This window comes from Oncorhynchus mykiss, chromosome 20 (assembly GCF_057628025.1).
Source record: "Oncorhynchus mykiss isolate SJ-2025 chromosome 20, ASM5762802v1, whole genome shotgun sequence".
Classification (NCBI taxonomy): domain Eukaryota; kingdom Metazoa; phylum Chordata; class Actinopteri; order Salmoniformes; family Salmonidae; genus Oncorhynchus; species Oncorhynchus mykiss.
In genome coordinates this window covers 9037968-9061368 of record NC_143041.1, presented here as the reverse complement: position 1 = coordinate 9061368, position 23401 = coordinate 9037968, and the positions used below count along the sequence as shown (strand labels likewise).

Below are 23401 nucleotides of genomic sequence, written 5' to 3'. Positions count from 1 at the left end.
CCACTTGGTTTTTTGATAGAATAGTAGGGGAATTCATATTTTGGGGCTACTTGGGAAATGCCCATTTTTATCTTCTAATGGATCTGTCAATAAGTGTTTCTATTGATGATTTGTTAATATTATTTATCAATGTTAAATACCTACATAATTTGTTACCAATTAGACTGTAGGTCAAATATGTTTATTTACACGTGGTGTGGGGGGGAGAGAGTGAGAGAGACAGAGAGAGAAGCGTGAAACACTTGTCTGCCTGCTATAGAAAAAGGGCGGTACAGGTTTCAGTATTTACACGCATCAACCAGTCAAGGCAAATATTTAAATAGTAGGTTAACGGTTAATTAGTTAGGTAAGCAATTCGAAAGTGGCCTGGCTGTGAGAATTTGATACACGGACAGGTAACTCAAGCATCGCAGATTTTATGTGTTTCCAGTCCATATATAAATATTAATCGGCAGTCATCAGTCACCACAAGACCTGGCATATTCTGGTTTGGACACCGGCGCGGGCAAGATCATCAAAGCGGTGAGTAGGATAAAGGACTGGTCGAGTTTTTGGTGTGATTTGTGCGTGTGGTTACTTTGCCGACCGAGTGAGTGATGCTCAGGTAGCCTAGTGCGGCTCAGATCATACACGGCAGAGGAAGTTGCAGGTCCATTTACCTGGCTGACACTTAGGTGATTTTTCTCGGGATTTGTGTTTTTAACAGGATTTTTGTTTTAAGGTTTTCCAGAAGTAGCAAATACCTTTCTTAATCCACTTTGTAGTCACAGTTACGCATCTGCTTCCATAAATATTGTTGCGTGTTTATCGATAGTAACATTTTTGCCAGGTAATTTCAAATCGTTTACATCAGACGAATCGTATCGAGCAGCCAGATTACGCTAAAGCAGACAGAACAGGGACATCAACATCAGTCAAATTGACATCAACAGATTATCAGAGCAAGGAGAGAGGGAAGAGGTTGACAGAGAAAAACAAACTAAAACATTCGGTTTTAGAAATCAAAGTCTCGTAGGGAGAGAGAGGGAATACAGGTAGGTTTGAACGTATTATGTGTTCAATTCAGTGCTGTGTTTGTTGTGGTTACTTGAAATGAATTGATTTGAGAAATATTCAGAAGAATATTCTTAAGAAATTGATGTGTAGCATTGCCTTGCATTGTGTAACATTGCATACATTTTATTTTTTTATTTTATGTTAAGATACATTTCGTAACAAGGCATTATTATTGGCATAGCCTACTGTACATCCTTACGTAATCCAGCTGCTTTTTTCAATGAATGCAGTCGGAGATTACTGACTGATATTCTCTAAATGAATTGACTGGACCTGACTCTTTGAACAGCCTGTGTGTGTGTGTGTGTGTGTGTGTGTGTGTGTGAATAATTTACTCCGTTGTTCCTCTGTCCAATAGGATTAATATGTCACTCACTTCTATCCTTTCCGCGGAGGCTATTGAGAATGCCGTCAAGGAGTGCCAAGGTGGGTCTTACCTCAGGACTGCCTGATAGAGAGAGAGAGAGAGAGAGACAGAAGGACAGAGAATGAGAGAAAAACAGAGAGAGGAGAGAGATGGTAGGGTTGTAACAGACTATGATCATGTACTGTAGAGTTATTGTCAGGCAGAAGAGAGTGCTTCCTACTCAGTAGTAGGCTGGCAGTCGCCCACAGACTATTGCACTAGAATTTAGCATCCTGAGGATGGGTTTAGTCCATATGCTGGGGTGAAAAGGACTCTTTAAGAAGAGTGTCTGTGTGCCAGCCTGTAAAGAGAGAGACACGCAGGGATAAATCTCCAGTCTGGACTGCACCACGCTATCTTTTAAGCTCATCAGGGAGTCAACCTTGCCTGAACTCTAACCCGGGTGTGTATGCGCGCTGTGTGTGCATGCATTGGTACATTTATGGGTGCATGTGTTCTCCCTCACTCCCTTCAGCCCCAGACTCCTTCAGCTTTAAGAAGTTTTCCCAGCTGTGTGGCCTGACCTCCAAATCTCCCAAAGAAGTCAAAGATGTCTTCCAGATCCTTGACGAGGACAACAGTGGCTTCATCGAGGAGTCAGAGCTCAAGTATGACATTTGGAGTAATCCTTTAGATAGAGGGACACTTTCCTGTGCTTCCTGTAATGATAATACATGGGCGTTTTACTGACACCTTTATTCAAAGTGACTTACCGTTAACACATAAATTCATTTGGCTATATGTGGCCCCCTGGTGGGTTTCAAAGCTACAACTGTTCCAATTAGAAGATGCTTTTACCCATAGCAACTCACAGTACAGTGAGCACATACCATACATTTTTATGAAGATTACTTGATCCCTGTGGGAATTGAACCCATGACCTTGGCTTTGTCAGCGGCACTCTCTTACCAGCGAATCCACACAGGACCACCAGCTGTGCTGGCGGCTGCCTGGTGAGCCATCAGAACCACAGAGAGCATTTCAAAATGTATGCTGAGTGACAGGGGACTTAATAATATTTAATACAATGACCTATTTTTGTTGCAAGCGCAACAAATGTCAATGAGATCAAATTCTACAATTCCACTCCCCTGTCATTTTAATGGAAGGCTACCATTAAGCCTTAGTATAATCCATGGGTAAAAAAAACAATAATTATTATATATTTGCATTATATAATGCACTGTCTACATTATATAAATGTGCCAGCCAGCTAACCTTAGGACACCAACTGTATGACCCAAGTGCATTTGAGTTCTTGGATGGATGCAGTATAGCAGAGTTTTCACTCAATCCACTTTCCCTCACCTCCTATGAGAATGCATATAGAGACTGTGCAGCAAAAAAACATACTATATTGTTACAAAGCTGTCAAGAGACCAGGCTGAGCATTGTGCCAGAGAGTAGATAATTTGAAGTTTCGGCTATAAAGCCTAGCTATATTACTTTCAATCCTTGTTAAACTGGAACCAAATAACCTTTATGCCTAAAAGGGCTGTGCTGGAACACAAGTTGTGTGTGTGTGTGTGTGTGTGTGTGTGTGTGTGTGTGTGTGTGTGTGTGTGTGTGTGACACATGGTACAGTATGTGGTATGTGTAAGGCTCACATAATGCTTGTATATATGTGTGTATTATGATTGTGTGTACTCTGTTTGTGTGTGTGTGTACTTCCCTAGGTTCTTCCTGCAACGGTTTGTCCCCGGGGCGCGGACGCTGACGGACGCTGAGTGCAAAGGCTTCCTGTCTGCAGCTGATGATGACAACGATGGCAAAATCGGAGTAGAAGGTGAGTGGCTTTCTGCAATCACCTGCAGGCTGGGGTATTATCATGAGCCAATTGGTAAGGCTGTTAGTATTTCCTTGTAGGGATTTTGATGAGCAGGAGACCAAGACTCTCTGAGATCCACTACATTTTGGGAGTCTCTTGGTTTTGACTGTTTTCCAAGAGAAAAGATAAAGAAGGCTCAAATTTGAATCAAATAGTTTAAAGTTCTTTCCTGACGATTGCAAATCCTGTTCTTGTGTGGAAGACTACTATTGAATCGAAGCCAACATTCACAAACTTGGCATTGGCCATGACTAGGTCTTTCTTCATATGTATGGCAATGTATGGCTATGTGTATTTTGTAATGTGAGATTAACGTTATGCTCTTTAGAGTTGTAATCCTCCCTGACCACTGTCAACTCAGATGTATGGCTTTTAGTAAGGGCCCTGAGTTGGCAGAAGAGAGTATGCATAGAGGATGAGCGGTAGAGACACTAGATGTTTCAGGTCAAGAGGAAGGCATTGGGACAGCCCTTGTAGAGTATACTGTATATAGAGTAGTGTTTGTGCACTCGTGTGTCTATATTCCCGTATGTTTTGTGCTAGGTTTTGAGGGTGACAAAAACCAATTTTGGAGCTTATACAGATGCTCTTAATGGCAATTCTAGTTGGCCTCATTGGCAAGTAGAGATCCAAAAGTCACAGCCTCCAGTAGACCTAGGTTAAAATATTATTAGAAACCTTTCATATACTGTTAGCGTTTGATTGAGCCTACATGGGAGTGCCAGATGGGCGAAGTTTGCACTTTTGGGTCTATTCCATTGATCCCAATAACCTAGACAAGCTCAATCAAACACAGCTAAAGCAATCAAAAGATTTCAAATACTATTTGAACCCTGGTCTGGGCCTCCAGATGCTATATTAATGGCTGCCAGCCAGATTTGAGCAATATCTAGGGCTGCATAGACTGGCTGGGCTGGGATTGCATAACCGGATGAAGGAATCAGACAGCGTCTAAACATTATTACAATCTCTGGTTCCAAACCAACTCTTTGGTTCAGGGTAATTTTGTCAGCTTTTTGGCACTTCCCTCTGTTGAAGGAATAACAACAACAACAAAAAAATGTTTTACAAGTGTTTGTATTATGTAAGGTTTGAATTCTAGGTTGTTCTGCTTAATCCCACATATTTATGACAAGGGAGCAAATTAATTCTGTGAAAACACTCATGTATGCACCTGATGGTATGCATAAGATGATTACAAGGTTGGTTTGCGAATGAGCTACAAACTGATTTACATTAACATTTTTGGTCATATTGCATATTGTAATCCAATCATGTAAATTGCGTAGATTATGCTTTCAAACCAGACAAAACACAGCAACCAAAAAACGAATGGTGAATTCTCATTAAAGAACCCATACTGTTACATATGTAGGCCAAAGAGGGTTTAGTTATAGGCTGTCTGTTCAAGTGATTTAGATAATGAGCAACATTTCCAAAAGGCTGTTTTGATGTCGCTCATCTCTGAATGTTCATATTCTAATCCATATTTGGAACTCATCTCAGAATCTTTCTCTCCTGCCACAGAATTCCTGATCATGGTCCAGTCCTGAGAGTTCCATGGGAGCCGGGAGAGCAGCAGGTGTTCATTCTCCTCTCCTTCCTCCAGCCTCAGCCTCCAACTTCCAGACTGCAGTCAACTTCCTCAAGCCTACAGCAGCCTCCATTCCCAGGAATATGTTTTTCTTTGTCCTTGTGCTTGAATTTTGCCCTTAAATTTTGTTTTTCTTTCAGAGCCCCTCTCTTATTCATTCATGAAACCATTTTTACTTGCCCTTTGATTACGTTCTAGGAGGTTGTATAGCTGCGTCGCCCCATATTTCCTTCCAATGCACACTACATTGTCGATCAAAAAAATGAATAAACACATTGTAACTTATTGTGGCGAATTTCATTTTTCTTTCAAACACAACTGCTGAACATTTGCATCTGTTAAATTCCTGTATTGTAACCATACAACAGATGCCATGTAAGGAAGTGCTATATGTTACATTGAACTGAATGTGCACATAACCCTTGAGAGAGTGCGTAATTAAATGTAGAATTTCTGCTAATCCTGACTGGAAATCAATTTCATGCACTATTACTTTGTTACTTAGTGTTACCTAAATGTTAACAGACATGGAGAGCTGCTATGTTAGTTGTAACATTGTGTAACACCGTTCTGTCCATCTGAATCACATTATGAATACCCTACAGCTTGTATGACCCAGCGGTCTGTCTTAGCTGTGTAAAGCTCACATCATGTTTACAATGGTTAGCATCATCGCTAGCTCAGGTTGGTTTCCCAGCAACATCCCACCTATACATAGAGCTACTTCACGTGAAACGAAAAACAAGATACCATTGAGGTGCCCATTCAGACAACTGGGTCGAAGGAGAAAGTGAAAACCTTGCCTGCTGTTTCTGGCAATTAAGTGTAAAGGGAGTTGTTCTGTTTAATTTCCCTCAGTGTTTAGAGTAAGTATCTAGTAAAAGTGAGACGGTGACCTTACCAGTCTGTCTCTAGCTATATTGGGTAACACCTTGTGTCGGCTACACCACATTAGGTGTGTGTGTGTGTGTATGTTTTTGGGACAGCTGTCATAAAGGGCTAATGATCAACACTGAGCATAAAATTATTCCATTGAATTTACAAGATTGTTTTTATATATTCCTTTGAATATTTAATGATTAGGTTATTCTTGTCTTAGTTTACTGAAAATAACCTTGTTTATTCTTCAGTTTCATCAGAACAATAGAAACCTTATTTTGTGATTGATAGAAAATTCAATAATTCATAAAGGGACCTTGCTCATTGTTTGTCCAGGAATAGGTCTGGAATAACAGTGTTAAAGGGGCAATCTGCAGTTGCTTCATCCAGTTTTGGACTTCTGAATTAATTAAATGTACCCATTGACTCTTGAAGAATATAACTTATACAATAAATGCCCCATGAGCTTAGTTCAACTGTCATACCCCATCAGAATCCAAAATATAAGCCTGTTTCACTGGAATGTTTGTAAACAAAGTAAACATAAACAAAATTGGAAACTAAACAATACATTTGATTATACATCATGGCTGATCATTCCTTGCATCCATCCCAATGTTTATGAATTTCAGTGTAGTTACACTTCTCCAGCCCTATTCCTCAGCTTTTTACCGAAACAGGGGTGGGGAGGACACGTTATTGTCTCAACTCCTGATTGACGCTTTAAAGAATTAAAGCAAATTGAGGTGACACAAAGGGAGGTGACAGAGTTTAAGGTTACAGTATCCAGGGCCTCTCAATTTCTCATTGGAAAGACTACCCCTCAGGTTTCTGTTGAATGAATTAAACTTAAAGTGATGAGAGAAAAATGAGACAGAGCCAGTTCCAAAATAATTAGGAATTAGAATACTAGAATGGACAGACAGAGCTAGTTCCATAGAATTAGGAATTAGAATACTAGAATGGACATGAACCTTCTTATGGTGGTCTAAAGATCAGTCAATTGTTCAGGGAGTTGGTCAACCATGGTTTGCCAGTGCTGTGATAACATATTGTGAGAAAATAAAGAATTTGAAGAATTTATCTGCACTGTTTTAGAGGAATGATTCCATAACTTTTTCAAATGAACTGCCAATATGCCAGTATTTCATCCAAACAATTCAGTCAATCCACAACCATATACAGGCTGAAATCTGTTGATTATAGGACTTAGACAAGTTGTTAATGGAAAAAGTACTGAAATTGTATAATAGCACTCACAGCTTTTGAAGAAAACAAATGTAGACATTTATGATCAGTATACGTTTGTTTCAGTTTCATTGCACTGTTCCGACCAGGAAAATAAAGTTCTGAACCAGTTTGAATATAACAAAGTAACATTTTGCACTGCATCGCAGCGCTAGCTGTGCCAATCAGAGACTCTGGGTTCGCGCCCAGGCTCTGTCGCAGCCGGCCGCGACCGGGAAGTCTGTGGGGCGATGCACAATTGGCCTAGTGTCGTCCGGGTTAGGGAGGGTTTGGCCGGTAGGGATATCCTTGTCTCATTGCGCACCAGCGACTCCTGTGGCGGGCCGGGCGCAGTGCACACTAACCAAGGTCGCCAGGTGCACGGTGTTTCCTCCGACACATTGGTGCGGCTGGCTTCCGGGTTGGATGAGCGCTGTGTTAAGAAGCAGTGCGGCTTGGTTGGTTTGTGTTTCGGAGGACACATGGCTTTTGACCTTCGTCTCTCCCGAGCCCGTACGGGAGTTGTAGCGATGAGACAAGATAGTAATTACTAACAATTGGATACCACGAAATTGGGGAGAAAAAGGGGGTAAAATAAAAAAATTTATAAAAGAAAGTAACATTTTATATTGCTCCTTTTTCAACCGGTGAAATGTTTATTTATTTCGTTTTTTTACATTTAGCTCAATGACTTCACCAATTAGTGCAGATCGAACAGGCAAGCTAGTGGTTTACATGCGTGATGGACAGAAAAGTGTAGCCAATGGTGCAAGACACAACTGAAATTTTGTGGGTGGGGAGAGAGCAAGGATTTTCATCTTGCAGGCAAGGACTGAAATACCTTTCTGAGTGACAGAGTGAGGGCTTTGTATAGGCGCTTTGTTGTGGGACGAGAAAAAAATGCCTGGAATGAAAAATAACATTTTTAACCAGTTTCCATGCTTTTAAAATAACGGTTCTGTTCCATTACAGTATGGATCACTTTCGTTCCAGGTTCTGTTTATGTTTCTTGAAACAAGTAATTCTTTTCAGTTGCAGCATTCTGTTGTATACCCCTCGCTGAACAAGGGGTGCAACATCAGGACTTAGAATTCCTAGGCATTAGTCACTCTAGCATGGTGTTGGTAAATTAAGCCTTTATGTTTTAAGAACCGGGGGATGCAAATGTATTACCAGCTGTGCACATCAAGCTCAGATGATAGTGGAGATCCATAAAGCCCACCAGTGGCTGCTCAGGCTACATTATCATTAAACAAAGACCAATCCATGATCATCAAGAACAATCAATGTTTTCCTTCAACGTTGTATTGGTATATAGGCCTGATTTATGCACAATCTGGAAAGGCACGGACATCACAGTAAGTTTTATTGTGGAACCATAGTTTAAGTACAATAAATCCCACCGATCAGTTTTTACTGTAACACATGAGATGCTGTCAAAGCAGGAAGTGTGCGCGGATTTTGTCATTGATCGCGGCTTTTCTACTGTATCTGTTTACTAATGTTAACAACAAACGAGATTATCTGCATGTGCTGACTTTATACAGTAAAAGGTAAGTCGCGTCGTTGTGTTTATTGTCGAATTAATTTGTGATAAAGAAATAGTTTTCCCAGATCGATGCGAACACAACGTTAGCGGATTGTTGACACTGCTGCAGTGCAACCATACAAATTAACCACCTAACGTCGGCTAATTGCTAGCTTGCTTCTCGCTAACAAATTAACAGTATACATTTAGCTAGTTCGTTTGTTTTGTATCACATTTGTCTTTTCAGATGGCAAAAAAATCCCCGTTGTCCCCACCTGGCTACTAAGGCCGATGTGCTAGCTTGTTAGCTAGCTGTGTTGTGGACTTGTTTGAGCGAGTTGGTTAACGTAGGTAGCTAGCATGCTAACTTGCACTGGGCCTTATTAAAAATAATAGGTTGTAGCAATGCCACCTAGCGAGCCACATAAAGGGGATCAATTAGCCATGCGCCTGAGGTGTGGAAGTTAGGATACATTTATACAGCTAACTATTATAGCTGGTGTCAGTGGAAGGTAATAATGCTCTGTTCAAATCAGAAAATGCATGCTTATCTTTCAGCCTGATTTGAGATAGAGCTTTTGATGCAATTTACTGCCTAAAGTTAACAGACCAAATTCCATGACTCACTGATTCTCTTAATCTGAAATGATCAAATCAAATTTTATGTGCGCCGAACACAAGTATAGACCTTACAGTGAAATGCTTACTTACAAGCCCTTAACCAACAGTGCAGTTCAAGTAGAGTTAAGAAAATATTTACCAAATAAACTAAAGGAAAAATGTACAATAAGTAACACAATAAAATAACAGTAATGAGTCTATGAACAGGGGGTACCGGTACTGAGTCAATGTGCGGGGGGTACAGGTTAGTAGAGATCATTTGTACATGTAGGTCGGAGTGAAGTGACTATGCATATTTAATAAACAGCAAGTAGCAGCCGTGTAAAAACAAATAGAGGGGGTGGCCATTTGATTAATTGTTTGGCAGTCTTATGGCTTGGGGGTAGATGCTGTTCACAAGCTTTTTGATCCTAGATTTGGCACTCTGGTACCACTTGCTGTGTGGTAGCAGAGAGAACAGTCTACTGGAGTCTTTTACAATTTTGTCGGGCTTTCCTCTGACACCGCCTAGTATATAGGTCCTGGATGGCAGGAAGCCTGGCCCCAGTGATGTACTGGGCCGTATGCACTACCCTCTGTAGCCGTTTACGGTCAGATGCCGAGCAGTTGCCAGGTCAGAATGCTCTCGGTGGTGCAACTGTTGAACTTCGAGGATCTGGGGACCCATGCCAAATTTTTTCATTCTTCTGAGGGGGAAAAGGCGTTGTCGTGTCCGCTTCATGACTGTCTTGGTGTGTTTAGACCACGATAGTTCGTTGGTGTTGTGGACACCAAGGAACTTGAAACTCTCAAATGTATTTGTAGCGTTTTTAAAGCTGAGCTGATATTCTTTTTGTCTGCAGCCACAAAGCATGCTAAATTCACTCTGGAACAGAGGACGTCCAGACACAAACCACACTAATGCTGATGATCAGGTAAAAACCCAGGTCTCATTGTGATACATCTTTCCGTCTGTTCAGTCACAGATAGTTGATCAGCATCTTCCTCTGTTGCAGTCCGAGAATGGCTTCGGGAATGCAAGAGAAACAGTACACCCCATCTCTTCTCAGCTTTTTCGTCTATAATCCTTCATTTGGGTCACGAGAGGGAGAGGTGAGCTCCATTTGGTTGTTTTTATTTCCTGTGTGTTTCACATGTTCCTACTATGAACTTCAAACACACTGTTCATCAGCTCAATGTTTACTGCTGTAAATGATCCAATGTGATTATCTGGTAACTTTGTGGTCTCCATTCAAATACGGTGCCTCGTGGAATCTGCCTTCTTGTGTGCATTGTAGGAGGAGAAGAAGATTTTATTCTACCATCCCAGTGAGGTCGAGAAGAATGAGAAGATCCGTAATGTCGGTCTTTGTGAGGCCATTGTACAGTTTACCAGGTACACGGGAACTACTAACTAATCAATTATCTTACAGTAAAACATCTCACATCTGTTATGTGTATTGGATTCATATCCCCTATCCCAACCACCATCTTTGCTATATTCCAGAACCTTCTGTCCAACAAAGCCTGCTAAATCCCTACACACACAGAAGAACAGGCAGTTCTTCTTTGAAGCAGAGGACAGTTTCTGGATCGTTATGGTATATTGGTTTTCCATCTAATTTACACTTAGTATATACAGTGCCTTCAGAAATGATTCATACCCCTTGACTTATTTCACGTTTTGTTGTAAAAAAAAAAATTCTCACCAAATCTCTGAGTGGTTTCCTTCCTCTCCAGCAACTGAGTTAGGAAGGACACCTGTATCTTTGTCGTGACCGTGTGTATTGATACACCGTCCAAAGTGTAATTAATAGCTTCACCATGCTCAGTGGGATATTCAATGTCTGCTTTATTTTAATTTTTTACCCCATCTACCATAGGTGCCCTTCTTTGCGAAGCATTGGAAAACCTCCTTAGTCTTTGGTTGAATCTCTGTTTGAAATTCACTGCTCAACTGAGGGACCTTACAATTATCTGTATGTGTGGGGTACAGAGAATAGTCATAAAAAAACATGTTAACCACTATTATTGCACACCGAGTCTGTCCATACAACTTATTATGTGACTTTTTAAGCACATTTTTACTCCTGTACTTATTTGGGATTGCCATAACAAAGGTGTTGAATACTTATTGACAAGACATTTAATTTGTAATACATTTTTTTTTACATTTCTTAGAACATAATTCCACTTTAATATAATGAGGTACTGTGTGTAGCTCAGTGACACAATCTCAATTGAATAAATACAGGCTGTAACACAACAACACGTGGAAGAAGGGGTGTGAATACTTTCTGAATGTGCTGTATAGAGCGGTTGCGCTCTCAGCACACTCATATATTTTTGACAAGTCATTAGGTCTCCTAGGATACTTTTGAATAGATAATACCTCTCCTCAACCTGTCCTTGTTTGCTTCTCCAGGTGGTGCGGAACCCGGTGGTAGAAAAACCTAATAAAGATGGGAGACCTCCCACAATAGAATATCAGGAAGAGGAAATACTTGTACGACTTAATTTGTTGCATCTTTTATTCGTGTATATTTCGTGTTTGTCTGGTCCATTTATGAGGGAATTCAACTCTTTTGTGCAGAACATTTACAACTTTCTCAGTTGTTTATTCTCTTATTTGTGTAGGACACAGTTTATGGTGCAGTATTACGGGAATGCTACAGTATGTACAAGGTGAGCATCCGGTTGGGACTCGGGAGTAAACCTCAACCAGCTCACATTCTCTAGTAAAGACTGTGTGAGAGACTGACATTTAGAAAGGATGTGGTTTGCTGATGGATCTTTTCGTTGCTCTGTTCTCCAGCTCTTCAACGGCACATTTGGCAGAGCAATGGAAGCAGGCGGGGTGGAGCTGCTCATGCAGAAGCTTGACAAGTTCTTTTACAGGGTAAAACAGAACACACACTAGGCTACATAGTATATACTTCAAGTCTCTGCAACTATATACAGTGCCTTGCGAAAGTATTCGGCCCCCTTGAACTTTGCGACCTTTTGCCACATTTCAGGCTTCAAACATAAAGATATAAAACTGTATTTTTTTGTGAAGAATCAACAACAAGTGGGACACAATCATGAAGGGGAACAACATTTATTGGATATTTCAAACTTTTTTAACAAATCAAAAACTGAAAAATTGGGCGTGCAAAATTATTCAGCCCCTTTACTTTCAGTGCAGCAAACTCTCTCCAGAAGTTCAGTGAGGATCTCTGAATGATCCAATGTTGACCTAAATGACTAATGATGATAAATACAATCCACCTGTGTGTAATCAAGTCTCCGTATAAATGCACCTGCACTGTGATAGTCTCAGAGGTCCGTTAAAAGCGCAGAGAGCATCATGAAGAACCAGGAACACACCAGGCAGGTCCGAGATACTGTTGTGAAGAAGTTTAAAGCCGGATTTGGATACAAAAAGATTTCCCAAGCTTTAAACATCCCAAGGAGCACTGTGCAAGCGATAATATTGAAATGGAAGGAGTATCAGACCACTGCAAATCTACCAAGACCTGGCCGTCCCTCTAAACTTTCAGCTCATACAAGGAGAAGACTGATCAGAGATGCAGCCAAGAGGCCCATGATCACTCTGGATGAACTGCAGAGATCTACAGCTGAGGTGGGAGACTCTGTCCATAGGACAACAATCAGTCGTATATTGCACAAATCTGGCCTTTATGGAAGAGTGGCAAGAAGAAAGCCATTTCTTAAAGATATCCATAAAAAGTGTTGTTTAAAGTTTGCCACAAGCCACCTGGGAGACACACCAAACATGTGGAAGAAGGTGCTCTGGTCAGATGAAACCAAAATTGAACTTTTTGGCAACAATGCAAAACGTTATGTTTGGCGTAAAAGCAACACAGCTGAACACACCATCCCCACTGTCAAACATGGTGGTGGCAGCATCATGGTTTGAGCCTGCTTTTCTTCAGCAGGGACAGGGAAGATGGTTAAAATTGATGGGAAGATGGATGGAGCCAAATACAGGACCATTCTGGAAGAATGGAGAACCTGATGGAGTCTGCAAAAGACCTGAGACTGGGACGGAGATTTGTCTTCCAACAAGACAATGATCCAAAACATAAAGCAAAATCCACAATGGAATGGTTCAAAAATAAACATATCCAGGTGTTAGAATGGCCAAGTCAAAGTCCAGACCTGAATCCAATTGAGAATCTGTGGAAAGAACTGAAAACTGCTGTTCACAAATGCTCTCCATCCAACCTCACTGAGCTCGAGCTGTTTTGCAAGGAGGAATGGGAAAAAATGTCAGTCTCTCGATGTGCAAAACTGATAGAGACATACCCCAAGCGACTTACAGCTGTAATCGCAGCAAAAGGTGGCGCTACAAAGTATTAACTTAAGGGGGCTGAATAATTTTGCACGCCCAATTTTTCAGTTTTTGATTTGTTAAAAAAGTTTGAAATATCCAATAAATGTCGTTCCACTTCATGATTGTGTCCCACTTGTTGTTGATTCTTCACAAAAAAATACAGTTTTATATCTTTATGTTTGAAGCCTGAAATGTGGCAAAAGGTCGCAAAGTTCAAGGGGGCCAAATACTTTCGCAAGGCACTGTACATGATGATGGGTGGTACTAGGTGATGAGGTGATTTTTCATGTCTTATTGGATGCAGAACATCTGTTTTACTATTGTGCTTTATATACTTTGAGTAATGTAGCTTGATTGGACAGTTCAACAGAAATCATCTATGCATATTTTCAGTCTTTTCTCAGCAAAGTTTTCCTAGGGGCAGGGCACTGCTATTTCAATGCCAGATTATTGACTACTTGTGAAATTCATTTGCAAATCTTTGTAAATATATATTACACACATCGACTCTTACTTCTTAGTAGTTCCTACCTCTTAGATGTCCTTTTGTTTTTAGTGAAAACGTTCACATCTGGTGTTGTATGCTATCCACGTTACTAAAGGTGTGGTGGTGGTCTCCAGGCCTGGCCGCCTGCTTGACAGACAGGAATGCTACTGGTTCTTCTAGCCGTCTAGAGTGGTAGACTCTTGAGTTTCTAGTGACTAAATGCAGGGTCAGATGTCAGTCATAAGTGACCTTCAAATATGACTTCCCCCACTAATTATCACTACTCAGAAATAGCGCCTTTCTCAAGGAGAGCTGGTCACAGCATCCTCCATACTACAGGCCCAGCCCATTGGCCGCAATGACCTGTTCATTATTCATACCTAGACAGAGGAAACCCCCAGCTCTCCCTAATCCTATCAAGGGCTTCTCCTTTCCAGTATGTAACTCAGACACAGAGAAGGCCTATTGTGTCTATCGTATCCCAGGTTGAAATGTTCTAGCAATTCTAGTGTCCTCTCGTGTCTTTGGGAACAGCAATGTAAGCACTACGCAGGTAAACTAATATCTCCAGCTTTGACCTAACTGAGATCCACCTTGGACAGAAATATGGCTGCCATTGAAGCTGGAAATAGGAGCATTGTGTTGTCCAGGCATACAGTGTGCAGCCCTTTTGTGTTTCTTAATGAGGTTTCTCAGCATTGGGCTCCTGATCACAATGGGATGTGCGTATAACTTTGCTTTCTAAGCTAACACCTCACCTTCCCCACGTATCCCTGATGTCTATTAACCAAACGGAGACATGGCTGCATGTATAACTGTCCTCTATCCCTGGTCTCCTCCAGTACCTGCAGACGCTGCACCTGCAGTCCTGTGACCTGCTGGACGTGTTCGGTGGGATTGCCTTTTTCCCCCTGGACAAGATGACCTACCTGAAGATCCAGTCATTCGTAAACAGAGTGGAGGAGAGCCTCAGCCTGATCAAATACACAGCCTTCCTCTACAACGACCAGCTGATATGGTACAGCTGGGGGAAGCAGACCGTATGTGGGATGTGTGGGGGTTGTCTGCTGTACTCTGGTTTAAAACACCTGCCCACATGTAGAAACCAAATTTAGCCTACAATTTGCAAATACTAACATAAATCGTTGAAAAACATAAGCTCTGAATTGCAATCTTCCGTGATCTTGAGGCACAGGCTGCTTCACCATTCAACTGGCCAGGCCTAGTAGGCTGTTTTTTGGGATGCCAGGAGGAGAGGAGGGGGGAGGTTATTGGGCTTCCTGCAGGCCCTTGGCGCCTCCTTGCGGCCCTTTACCACTGCAAGGTGTGGGGGAGCCTGGCAGCAGTGGCAATGCTCCTTATCTCGTTAGGCTGGGCTAGGTATGGGGTTGTCTTGGGCATGGCTGGGAGACAGAAGATGCCTTAAATACACACAATCTGATTACAGTAATTAATACCCCGACATGTCTCTATCACTTAACTGTTAGTCTGACCCGTTACAGTATGTAATCTGGGGATTACGTGATAATTGATTGATCCTAATGATTTGATTGATAGCTAATCAAATTATTTGAGCAGTTATGATAGCATTGGGCCCATGGTGAGTTTGATGCTAACAAAGGTGTGTCCCCTTTTTTTGTTGTCCCCATGCAGGAGTGGTCTGGAGCAGGATGATATGCGGATCCTGTACAAGTACCTGACGACGTCACTGTTCCCCAGACACTCTGAACCAGAGGTGAGAGAGGGTGAGAAGGAGGTGGGAGAGAGGAGGGATCAGGGAGAGAGGAGGGATCAGGGAGAGAGGAGGGATCAGGGAGAGAGATCAGGGAGCGAGGGAGAGCGGAGGTATCAGGGAGCGAGGGAGAGCGGAGGTATCAGGGAGCGAGGGAGAGCGGAGGTATCAGGGAGAGCGGAGGTATCAGGGAGCGAGGGAGAGCGGAGGTATCAGGGAGCGAGGGAGAGCGGAGGTATCAGGGAGCGAGGGAGAGCGGAGGTATCAGGGAGCGAGGGAGAGCGGAGGTATCAGGGAGCGAGGGAGAGCGGAGGTATCAGGGAGCGAGGGAGAGCGGAGGTATCAGGGAGCGAGGGAGAGCGGAGGTATCAGGGAGCGAGGGAGAGCGGAGGTATCAGGGAGCGAGGGAGAGCGGAGGTATCAGGGAGCGAGGGAGAGCGGAGGTATCAGGGAGCGAGGGAGAGCGGAGAGATCAGGGAGAGATCAGGGAGCGAGGGAGAGATCAGGGATCAGAGAGGAGGGATCAGAGAGCGAGCGAGGGAGGGAGAGAGGAGGGATCAGAGAGCGAGGGAGAGAGGAGGGATCACGGAGAGAGGAGGGAGAGGGATCACAGAGGAGCTAGAGTGCAAGCAACTGCCACTTCCTTGCCTCTGTTCTATTAAAACTCTGATCCTCTGCCTAAACCTTCCCCGTTGCCAGAACTCTTCCAACACCTGCTCCACAATGGCATCATGCCACACGAAGAATGTATTGTTGTGTAACAAGCACATTTAAAGTTGACCACACATTGATACCCCACAGGCTCAGACAATGTTGATAATGACTTAAGTTATACTAAAGCAGCTTCTCTCTCTCCAACATCTCTCTTCTAACTCTCTCCCTCCCTGTCTCTCTTCCTCTTCCTCCCTTTCTCTCTCCAGCTGGCTGGTAGGGACTCTCCCTTAAGGCCAGAGGTGGCAGGGAATCTGCTTCACTATGGGAGGTAAGTTCTTAAACGCCCTCTCTTGTCCGCTGCCTCCCCCTCCCCTCCCTCCAGGTCTCCTGGCTAGGCTGGACCAGGCGCCCTCCCTGGGGCTCTGGTCCGCTGCGATCTCGGGGCAGAAGGACAGGGATACCAGATCATCATGTCAGGCTGGAGCCTTCTAGCCATGCCACATCTGCTGCTAATCTGACTATAGCAGACTGATACATTTAACCTGAGGGGATGGATGGAATTACGACTTTATCGTGTTCATCCATGATGGTTTTTATTGCATATATTGTTATTTCAACAAAGCGATGGAGGAATATATGTTGTTTTAGATTATCAAGTGAAAGCAATAAAAATCAACAGTGATATCACAATAGGAGGTGTTATGTTTGATAGTTCTGGTATGATAGGAAAGCATTATTATGCTAACATTAGGTTGTAATTAGTGTTGGTGGTCCGGCATGTGCAATATCCAGTCTGATTGTTATAACAACATGGAGGATTACTGATCAGTGTTCCAACGTGATGTGGTCTTACCCCACTGACAATAATGAGATTTCTATCTCTACCGTCCCACACACAGACACAAAGGAAGGGAAATTACACTTAACAGAGAGGAGGAAGGAGAGCCAAGCTAGTTAACAGAGTCTCTGTGTAGCCTAGTCCACCCTAGAGGCCTCTGTGCCTGAGGTGGACAGAGTAGGAGAGAGAGGAGGAGGAGAGCACAGGAGAGGAGGATGAGATTATTAGCAGAGATGCTCTGTAGTCTCTGTATGAATACTCTAAAACACAATCCTTCCTGCATCCCTTCCAAGCACTGATTTGTAAGCATTTCACGGTAAGGTCTACTACACCTGTTGTATTTGGCGCATGTGACAAATAAAGTTTGATTTGATTCAACACAGCTGTAAAGAGGAAAGAAGGGGTTCCACTACATGGTTTTCATCTATCCTGTCTGGTCAGAGCAGCGATCACTTAATAGAAGGGAAGGTGAATAAATGATCTCAAAGAATGGGTAGAATTAAGAGGTTATCCTCTTAGGGCAAGTTGCTTAGCAGAAAGTAGTCAAACACACAGACCTTTTATTTAGATCTGAATACAAGCACAGAGAAGACAGAATACAAGCACTTAATATGAATGCATTGAAATAGAGCCGTTGTTGGAGGAAGAGTGATCCCTGAGAGTGTGCCACTGCCAGGCCAGTGTGACTCCTGAGAGTGCCACTGCCAGGCCAGTGTGACTCCCGAGTGGGGTGGGTGGGGGGAACTGACAGTGCAAATTATGGAAGGGATACGCACAGTATGCAAACTGTACGTCCACATATACATTTACAAATTGCTAGATAGACTAGGGGATTCACTTTTTTTGTGTGAGGTAAAACAGTTTTTGATTTGCATCAAACTAAATTTGTTTTGTAATTGTGAAACACCCTTGTCAATCAAAATAATCGTGATGAGCTGTGATGCATACGCCGTCATATCCTGTCCTCTTTCCACCCTCAGGTTTTTGACAGGACCTGCTAACCTCAAAGACCCAGAGGCCAAATTCCGGTTCCCTAGAATATTTGTCAACACAGAGGACAGTTATGAGGAGCTGCATCTGATTGTTTATAAGGTGAGGAGAGGGCATCATTCTAAATGGTACTCTATTCCCTATATAGTGCACTACTTTTGACCAGGACCCATAGGGATCTAGTCAAATGTAGTGCAGTGTTCTGGTCCAGAGTAGTGCACTACATAGGGAATAGGGCGTCATTTGGGACAGAACTGAGGAGCAGGGAACTGTGGTCTGGAGCCCTGCTGGGTTTTGTGCGAACTCAGTAGATGCTTTATTCTTTTGTGTTTTTAAGAGAGAGACAGGCAGTACTCCCAACCCATTATTTGTTTGGCAGAAAATGTGGTAATCTGTTATTATTTCATTACTGAAGAACAAAGAGAAGGTTTAACCTGGGATATGACCTCTGATGTTGGGGGAATTGGCTTTGTTCGTTGGTATCTCAAATGGCTTCTTTAAATGATTTATAAACTCAATGTATTTGGTAATAAGTTGTAAATGATAGTATTATTTTGTCTAGACCCATTATATTCAAACTGCACATCGTCTGCTCTTTATTTCAGGCGATGAGTGCAGCGGTTTGTTTTATGATCAGTGGTGAGTATCCTCTCATAACATTTGGTCAGTCCCCTCCCCCCAAACAGCTGGGCTGATGCTTATTACATCATTTCTCAGCATTCTCTGAGTCTGCCGTTCCAAATGTTCTGTGAATAATGCAATGGAAAATTCTAAGGCATTGCCATATTATGTGGACTGTGAAAGAAAAAACCTTTTATAAATTCTTAGAAATTCCAAAGTCCATTCTACTAATTCTAACTACCGTGTGGTCATATTCTCTCTCCCCCAGCATCTGTGGAGCTGACGAGGGAGTTCTGTGAGCAGCTGGATGGTCTGGTGGGACCTCAGCTCACCCTGCTGGCCTCCGACATATGTGAACAATACAATGTCAACCGCAGGATATCAGGGTCAGTACTGTTGCTTTAATCCTCTAGCCTCCAGTTCCTGGGCCTGTGTTGTTCCAACACGCCATGATAGAAATCACAGTCCAAAATATATCATGCGTTTTTAAAAAAGGTACGCGTTTATGCCACGACATCCTCTTGACGATTGGACCAATGAACTCAATGACCTGGATAAACTGATGATGGTCCTGAGGTGTAGTACTGCTTAAAGGTAGACTCAGTGATGCACAAAGTACACAGAAATATTGGGCCGATTTTTCCGCAATAACTAAGAGCGTTGAAGCACGAAGCTAACCTTTTCCCCTGTTTTTGTCCCAGAGCTACCGAGTGTAGCAGCGTGACACGCACCCGTGACCCTGCGCACATACTCTGTGAATATGTGAGAGAAAGGTCTTGCATCGCGCTCATCTCAATATCTGCAGTGCTTCTCATGGCAACGTCCTAACATTGTGCTGGCTCTGATATTTTATTTTCATATGGGCCTTTCCAGTATGGTTCCAGCAACTATTTGTAATGAGTAAGCAGGCTTGCGCAGTACAGTCCTACTTGGCTCTGCTCATCTCGGCTCAGTAGTGTGAAATTGGCATTAGACTCTCCTCTCATCCTTGTAATGATCTTCATTAGAGGTCAACCGATACCGGTTATTGGAGGACGAAAAACGGCCGATTTTTTTTACATTTATTATTATTTTTAGAAGTCGACAATTACAATAATACTGAATGAACAATGAACACTTAATTTAATATAATACATAAATAAAATCAATTTAGTCTCAAATAATGAAACATGTTCAATTTGGTTTAAATAATGCAAAATCAAAGTGTTGGAGAAAAGTAAGTGCAATATGTGCCATGTAAAAAAGCTAACGTTTTAGTTCCTTGCTCAGAACATGAGAACATGTGAAAGCTGGTGGTTCCTTTTAACATGAGTCTTCAATATTCCAAGGTAAGAAGTTTTAGGTTGTAGTTATTATAGGAATTACAGGACTATTTCTCTCTATACCATTTGTATTTCATATACCTTTGACTATTGGATTGTTCTAATAGGCACTTTAGTATTGCCAGCCTAATCCTGGGAGTAGATAGGCTTGAAGTCATAAACAGCGCTGTGCTTCAAGCATTGCGAAGAGTTGCTGGCAAACGCAGGAAAGTGCTGTTTGAATGAATGCTTACGAGCCTGCTGCTAACTACCACCGCTCAGACTGCTCTATAAAATCAGACTTAATTATAATATAATACACAAATACGAGCCTTAGGTAATTAATATAGTCAAATTCTGAAACTATCATTACGAAAACAAAATGTTTATTATTTCAGTGAAATACGGGACCGTTACGTATTTTATCTAACGGATGGCATCCCTAAGTCTAAATATTGCTGTTACATTGCACAACCTTCAATGTTATGTCATAATTATGTAAAAATCAGGCAAATTAATTACGGTCTTTGTTGGGAAAAAATGGTCTTCACACAGTTCGCAACGAGCCAGGTGGCCCAAACTGCTGCATATACCCTGACTCTGCTTGCACAGAACGCAAGAGAAGTGACAATTTTTCTAGTTAAAATTGCCTGCTAACATGAATTTCTTTTAACTAAATATGCAGGTTTAAAAAAATATATACTTGTCTATTGATTTTAAGAAAGGCATTGATGTTTATGGTTTGGTACATTGGTGCAACGACAGTGCTTTTTTCGCAAATGCGCTTTTAAAATCATCACCCTTTTTGGCAAAGTAGGCTGTGATTCGATGATAAATTAACAGGTACCGCATTGACTATTTGCAACGCAGGACAAGCTAGTTAACCTAGTAATATCATCAACCATGTGTAATTAACTAGTGATTGTTCGATTTTTTTATTTACAAAATTTACAAGATAAGTTTAGCTAGCTAGCCACTTTTTGCTCCTTGCTGCACTTGTGTGGTCAGCCTGCCATGCAGTCTCCTCGTGGAGTGCAATGTAATCGGCCATAATCGGCGTCCAAAAATGCAGATTACTGATTGTTATGAAAACTTGAAATCGGCCCTTATTAATCGGTCGACCTCTAATCGAGATCCTCTCCCTCTGTGTTGTTGCAGGCCGGACAAGGAGCCCCAGTTCAAGTTCATCTACTTCAACCACATGAACCTGGCAGAGAAGAGCACCATCCACATGAGGAAGACAGCCAGCGTCTCTCTGACCTCGGTCCACCCAGACCTCATGAAGATTCTGGGAGACATCAACTGTGACTTCGCCAGGTATGCCCAATGAAATACCACAAAAACCCTGTTAGGGTTAGCACTCGGAGGCCTAGTTTTGGCAACTCTGTATGTAAAGTATATTACAGTGTCCGTATGTTCATGTTATTTTTGTATGTTGCCTTAGGGTTGATGAAGATGAAGAGATCATTGTGAAGGCTATGACAGACTACTGGGTGGTCGGCAAGAAGTCGGACCAGAGAGAACTCTACGTTATCTTGAACCAGAAGAATGCCAATTTGATTGAAGTTAATGGTAGGTCCAACAGGGATGGATTAATTAATGTTTCTTTGAGCTCATCTCACATGTTTTCTTGGTTATACTTACTGATCCCAACCCTGTTTTTTTTCAACCAACAGAGGAAGTGAAGAGGCTCTGTGCGACACAGTTCAACAACATTTTCTTCTTGGACTGAAAGAAATAAAGGAAAGAACTGCACGAAGAAGAGGGAGAGAAAGAGAGACGGTGAGAGGGCAATGGACTGTTTCACCACACTAAAACTGTCAGCATTGCAGGGTGTTATGACAGCATCAGTGTAATGCAATAATTGCATAGATTAGGTAAGAGTTCGACCAAAACCATGGAAACGCCACACACCCGTCCCCCCATGGGGGATAGGTCCAGAATCTATTTAGTAACCACACTGTAGGCCTGTTAGAACACATACAGTGCCTAGTGAAAGTTACACAACACTTGCACAGTCTTCATATTTTTCTGCCTTAACATTAAATTAAATTGAAAAAAAAAAAGAATTTTGGGGTTTCCTACAGATCGACACAACCTACTCCACATGATCTAGGTGAAGGAAAGTTATAGAACATGTTCCAAATTAATGAGAAGTTAGAGGAAGACCTAATCCTGAGATAGAGTTGTATTTTTCTGCGGGACAGTTGCACACATTTTAATGCCAAAGACACAACAGAATGGCGTTCTAAGGTGTTGAGTGTTCCTGAATGGTCCAGTCTCCTTCCTGACTTGAAATCTGCTTTAAAAATCTGAGACAAGGTTTGAATATTGCGGTCCATCAATGATTCCTAAACAAATGTACTGAGCTTGAGCAATTTTGACAGAAACAATAGATATACATTGCCCTAAGAGTTGTGCAAGGTTGGTAGAGTCTTATTCACAGCTGTAATGGCTGCCAAAGGTGCTTCCACTAAGTATTAACTCTGGGGTGTGAAGACATAAGCATTCAATACATCCGCATTTTGTATTTCTTAGAACATTTTCCAAATGACTATCATTTTTCTTTCACTTTGAAAATGTGTAGTTAGGTTGCGTAGATCGATATGAAAAAATAATTTAATCCCTTTTTAGATTTAATTAAGGCAAAATGTGAAGACTGCAAAGGGTGTGTAGACTTTCACTAGCGACTGCTGTCAATTGTGATTGATTTGACAAATATCAACTTTTTTTGTATCAGCTTTTCTGAATGGACGCCATTGACAGTGTCCTTGTGCTATCCCCTACGGGTGCGTGGCCATCGGCGCTCCATTGATCTCTTACCGTATGTATTGTAAACAATTAAATAAAGAAGCTTTTCACATGTAATTTCTTTCGATTTTTATTTAACCAATACAAAATGGTATTTTCATTTTTGTAATTAAGTGTCAAATGATCAGAGTAATTTTACTGTACATGTACTTAATTTGTCTATTTCTTTGTATATAAAGTGCATTGTCTTATTGTTTAAGTTCCTGTCAGCTGTTTGTATTACAATTGACATCATTGGTCTACTGACTCTACTCGTTGTTGTTATTTTTAAGGACACAACATGACATGTATCACTATATTAATTTAAAAACAGACATGCACAAACATGCTGTTTTCCTTCTATGGGTTCTGTTCATTGTCTAGTATAATTTTGAAATGAGATGCTATGATTCATGTCGAAAGTAATGTGGTTTGTAAAATGCAGCCCCAACTTTAAATAAATGAAGAAATTCTAATTTTCCTCCATGTACCCTATTTCTTTCTTTTACTGTAAACAGTCTAAAAAAAGTC

General features: G+C 41.8%; 2 protein-coding genes across 4 annotated transcripts; both read left to right on the top strand.

The window, feature by feature from the left end:
* The first annotated feature begins 188 nt into the window (after positions 1 to 188).
* On the top strand, positions 189 to 5169 carry pvalb9 (parvalbumin 9). Of its 2 annotated transcripts, none has more exons than XM_021576167.3 (5): positions 189 to 522; positions 1415 to 1482; positions 1938 to 2070; positions 3139 to 3248; positions 4818 to 5169. In XM_021576167.3, exons 2-5 carry the CDS (start codon positions 1422 to 1424, stop codon positions 4841 to 4843), a joined length of 330 nt encoding a protein of 109 aa, XP_021431842.1. In that variant the 5' UTR covers positions 189 to 522; positions 1415 to 1421; the 3' UTR covers positions 4844 to 5169. The 2 variants fall into 2 exon arrangements, with proteins under 2 accessions (XP_021431842.1, XP_021431844.1); XM_021576169.3 differs by having other exon boundaries at positions 517 to 1034.
* A 3246-nt stretch (positions 5170 to 8415) lies between these two features.
* LOC110499198 (CCZ1 vacuolar protein trafficking and biogenesis associated) lies at positions 8416 to 23351 on the top strand. Of its 2 annotated transcripts, XM_036956024.2 has the most exons (17): positions 8417 to 8543; positions 9982 to 10053; positions 10135 to 10231; positions 10417 to 10514; positions 10626 to 10719; positions 11544 to 11624; positions 11756 to 11803; positions 11934 to 12017; positions 14787 to 14962; positions 15598 to 15679; positions 16597 to 16658; positions 18149 to 18260; positions 18764 to 18797; positions 19048 to 19165; positions 21239 to 21397; positions 21525 to 21652; positions 21757 to 23351. In XM_036956024.2, the coding sequence occupies exons 2-17, from the start codon at positions 10040 to 10042 to the stop codon at positions 21810 to 21812; spliced, it is 1443 nt and encodes a 480-aa protein (XP_036811919.2). In that variant the 5' UTR covers positions 8417 to 8543; positions 9982 to 10039; the 3' UTR covers positions 21813 to 23351. The 2 variants fall into 2 exon arrangements, with proteins under 2 accessions (XP_036811920.2, XP_036811919.2); XM_036956025.2 differs by lacking the exon at positions 9982 to 10053 and having other exon boundaries at positions 8416 to 8543; positions 10099 to 10231.
* The last annotated feature ends 50 nt before the right edge of the window (positions 23352 to 23401 follow it).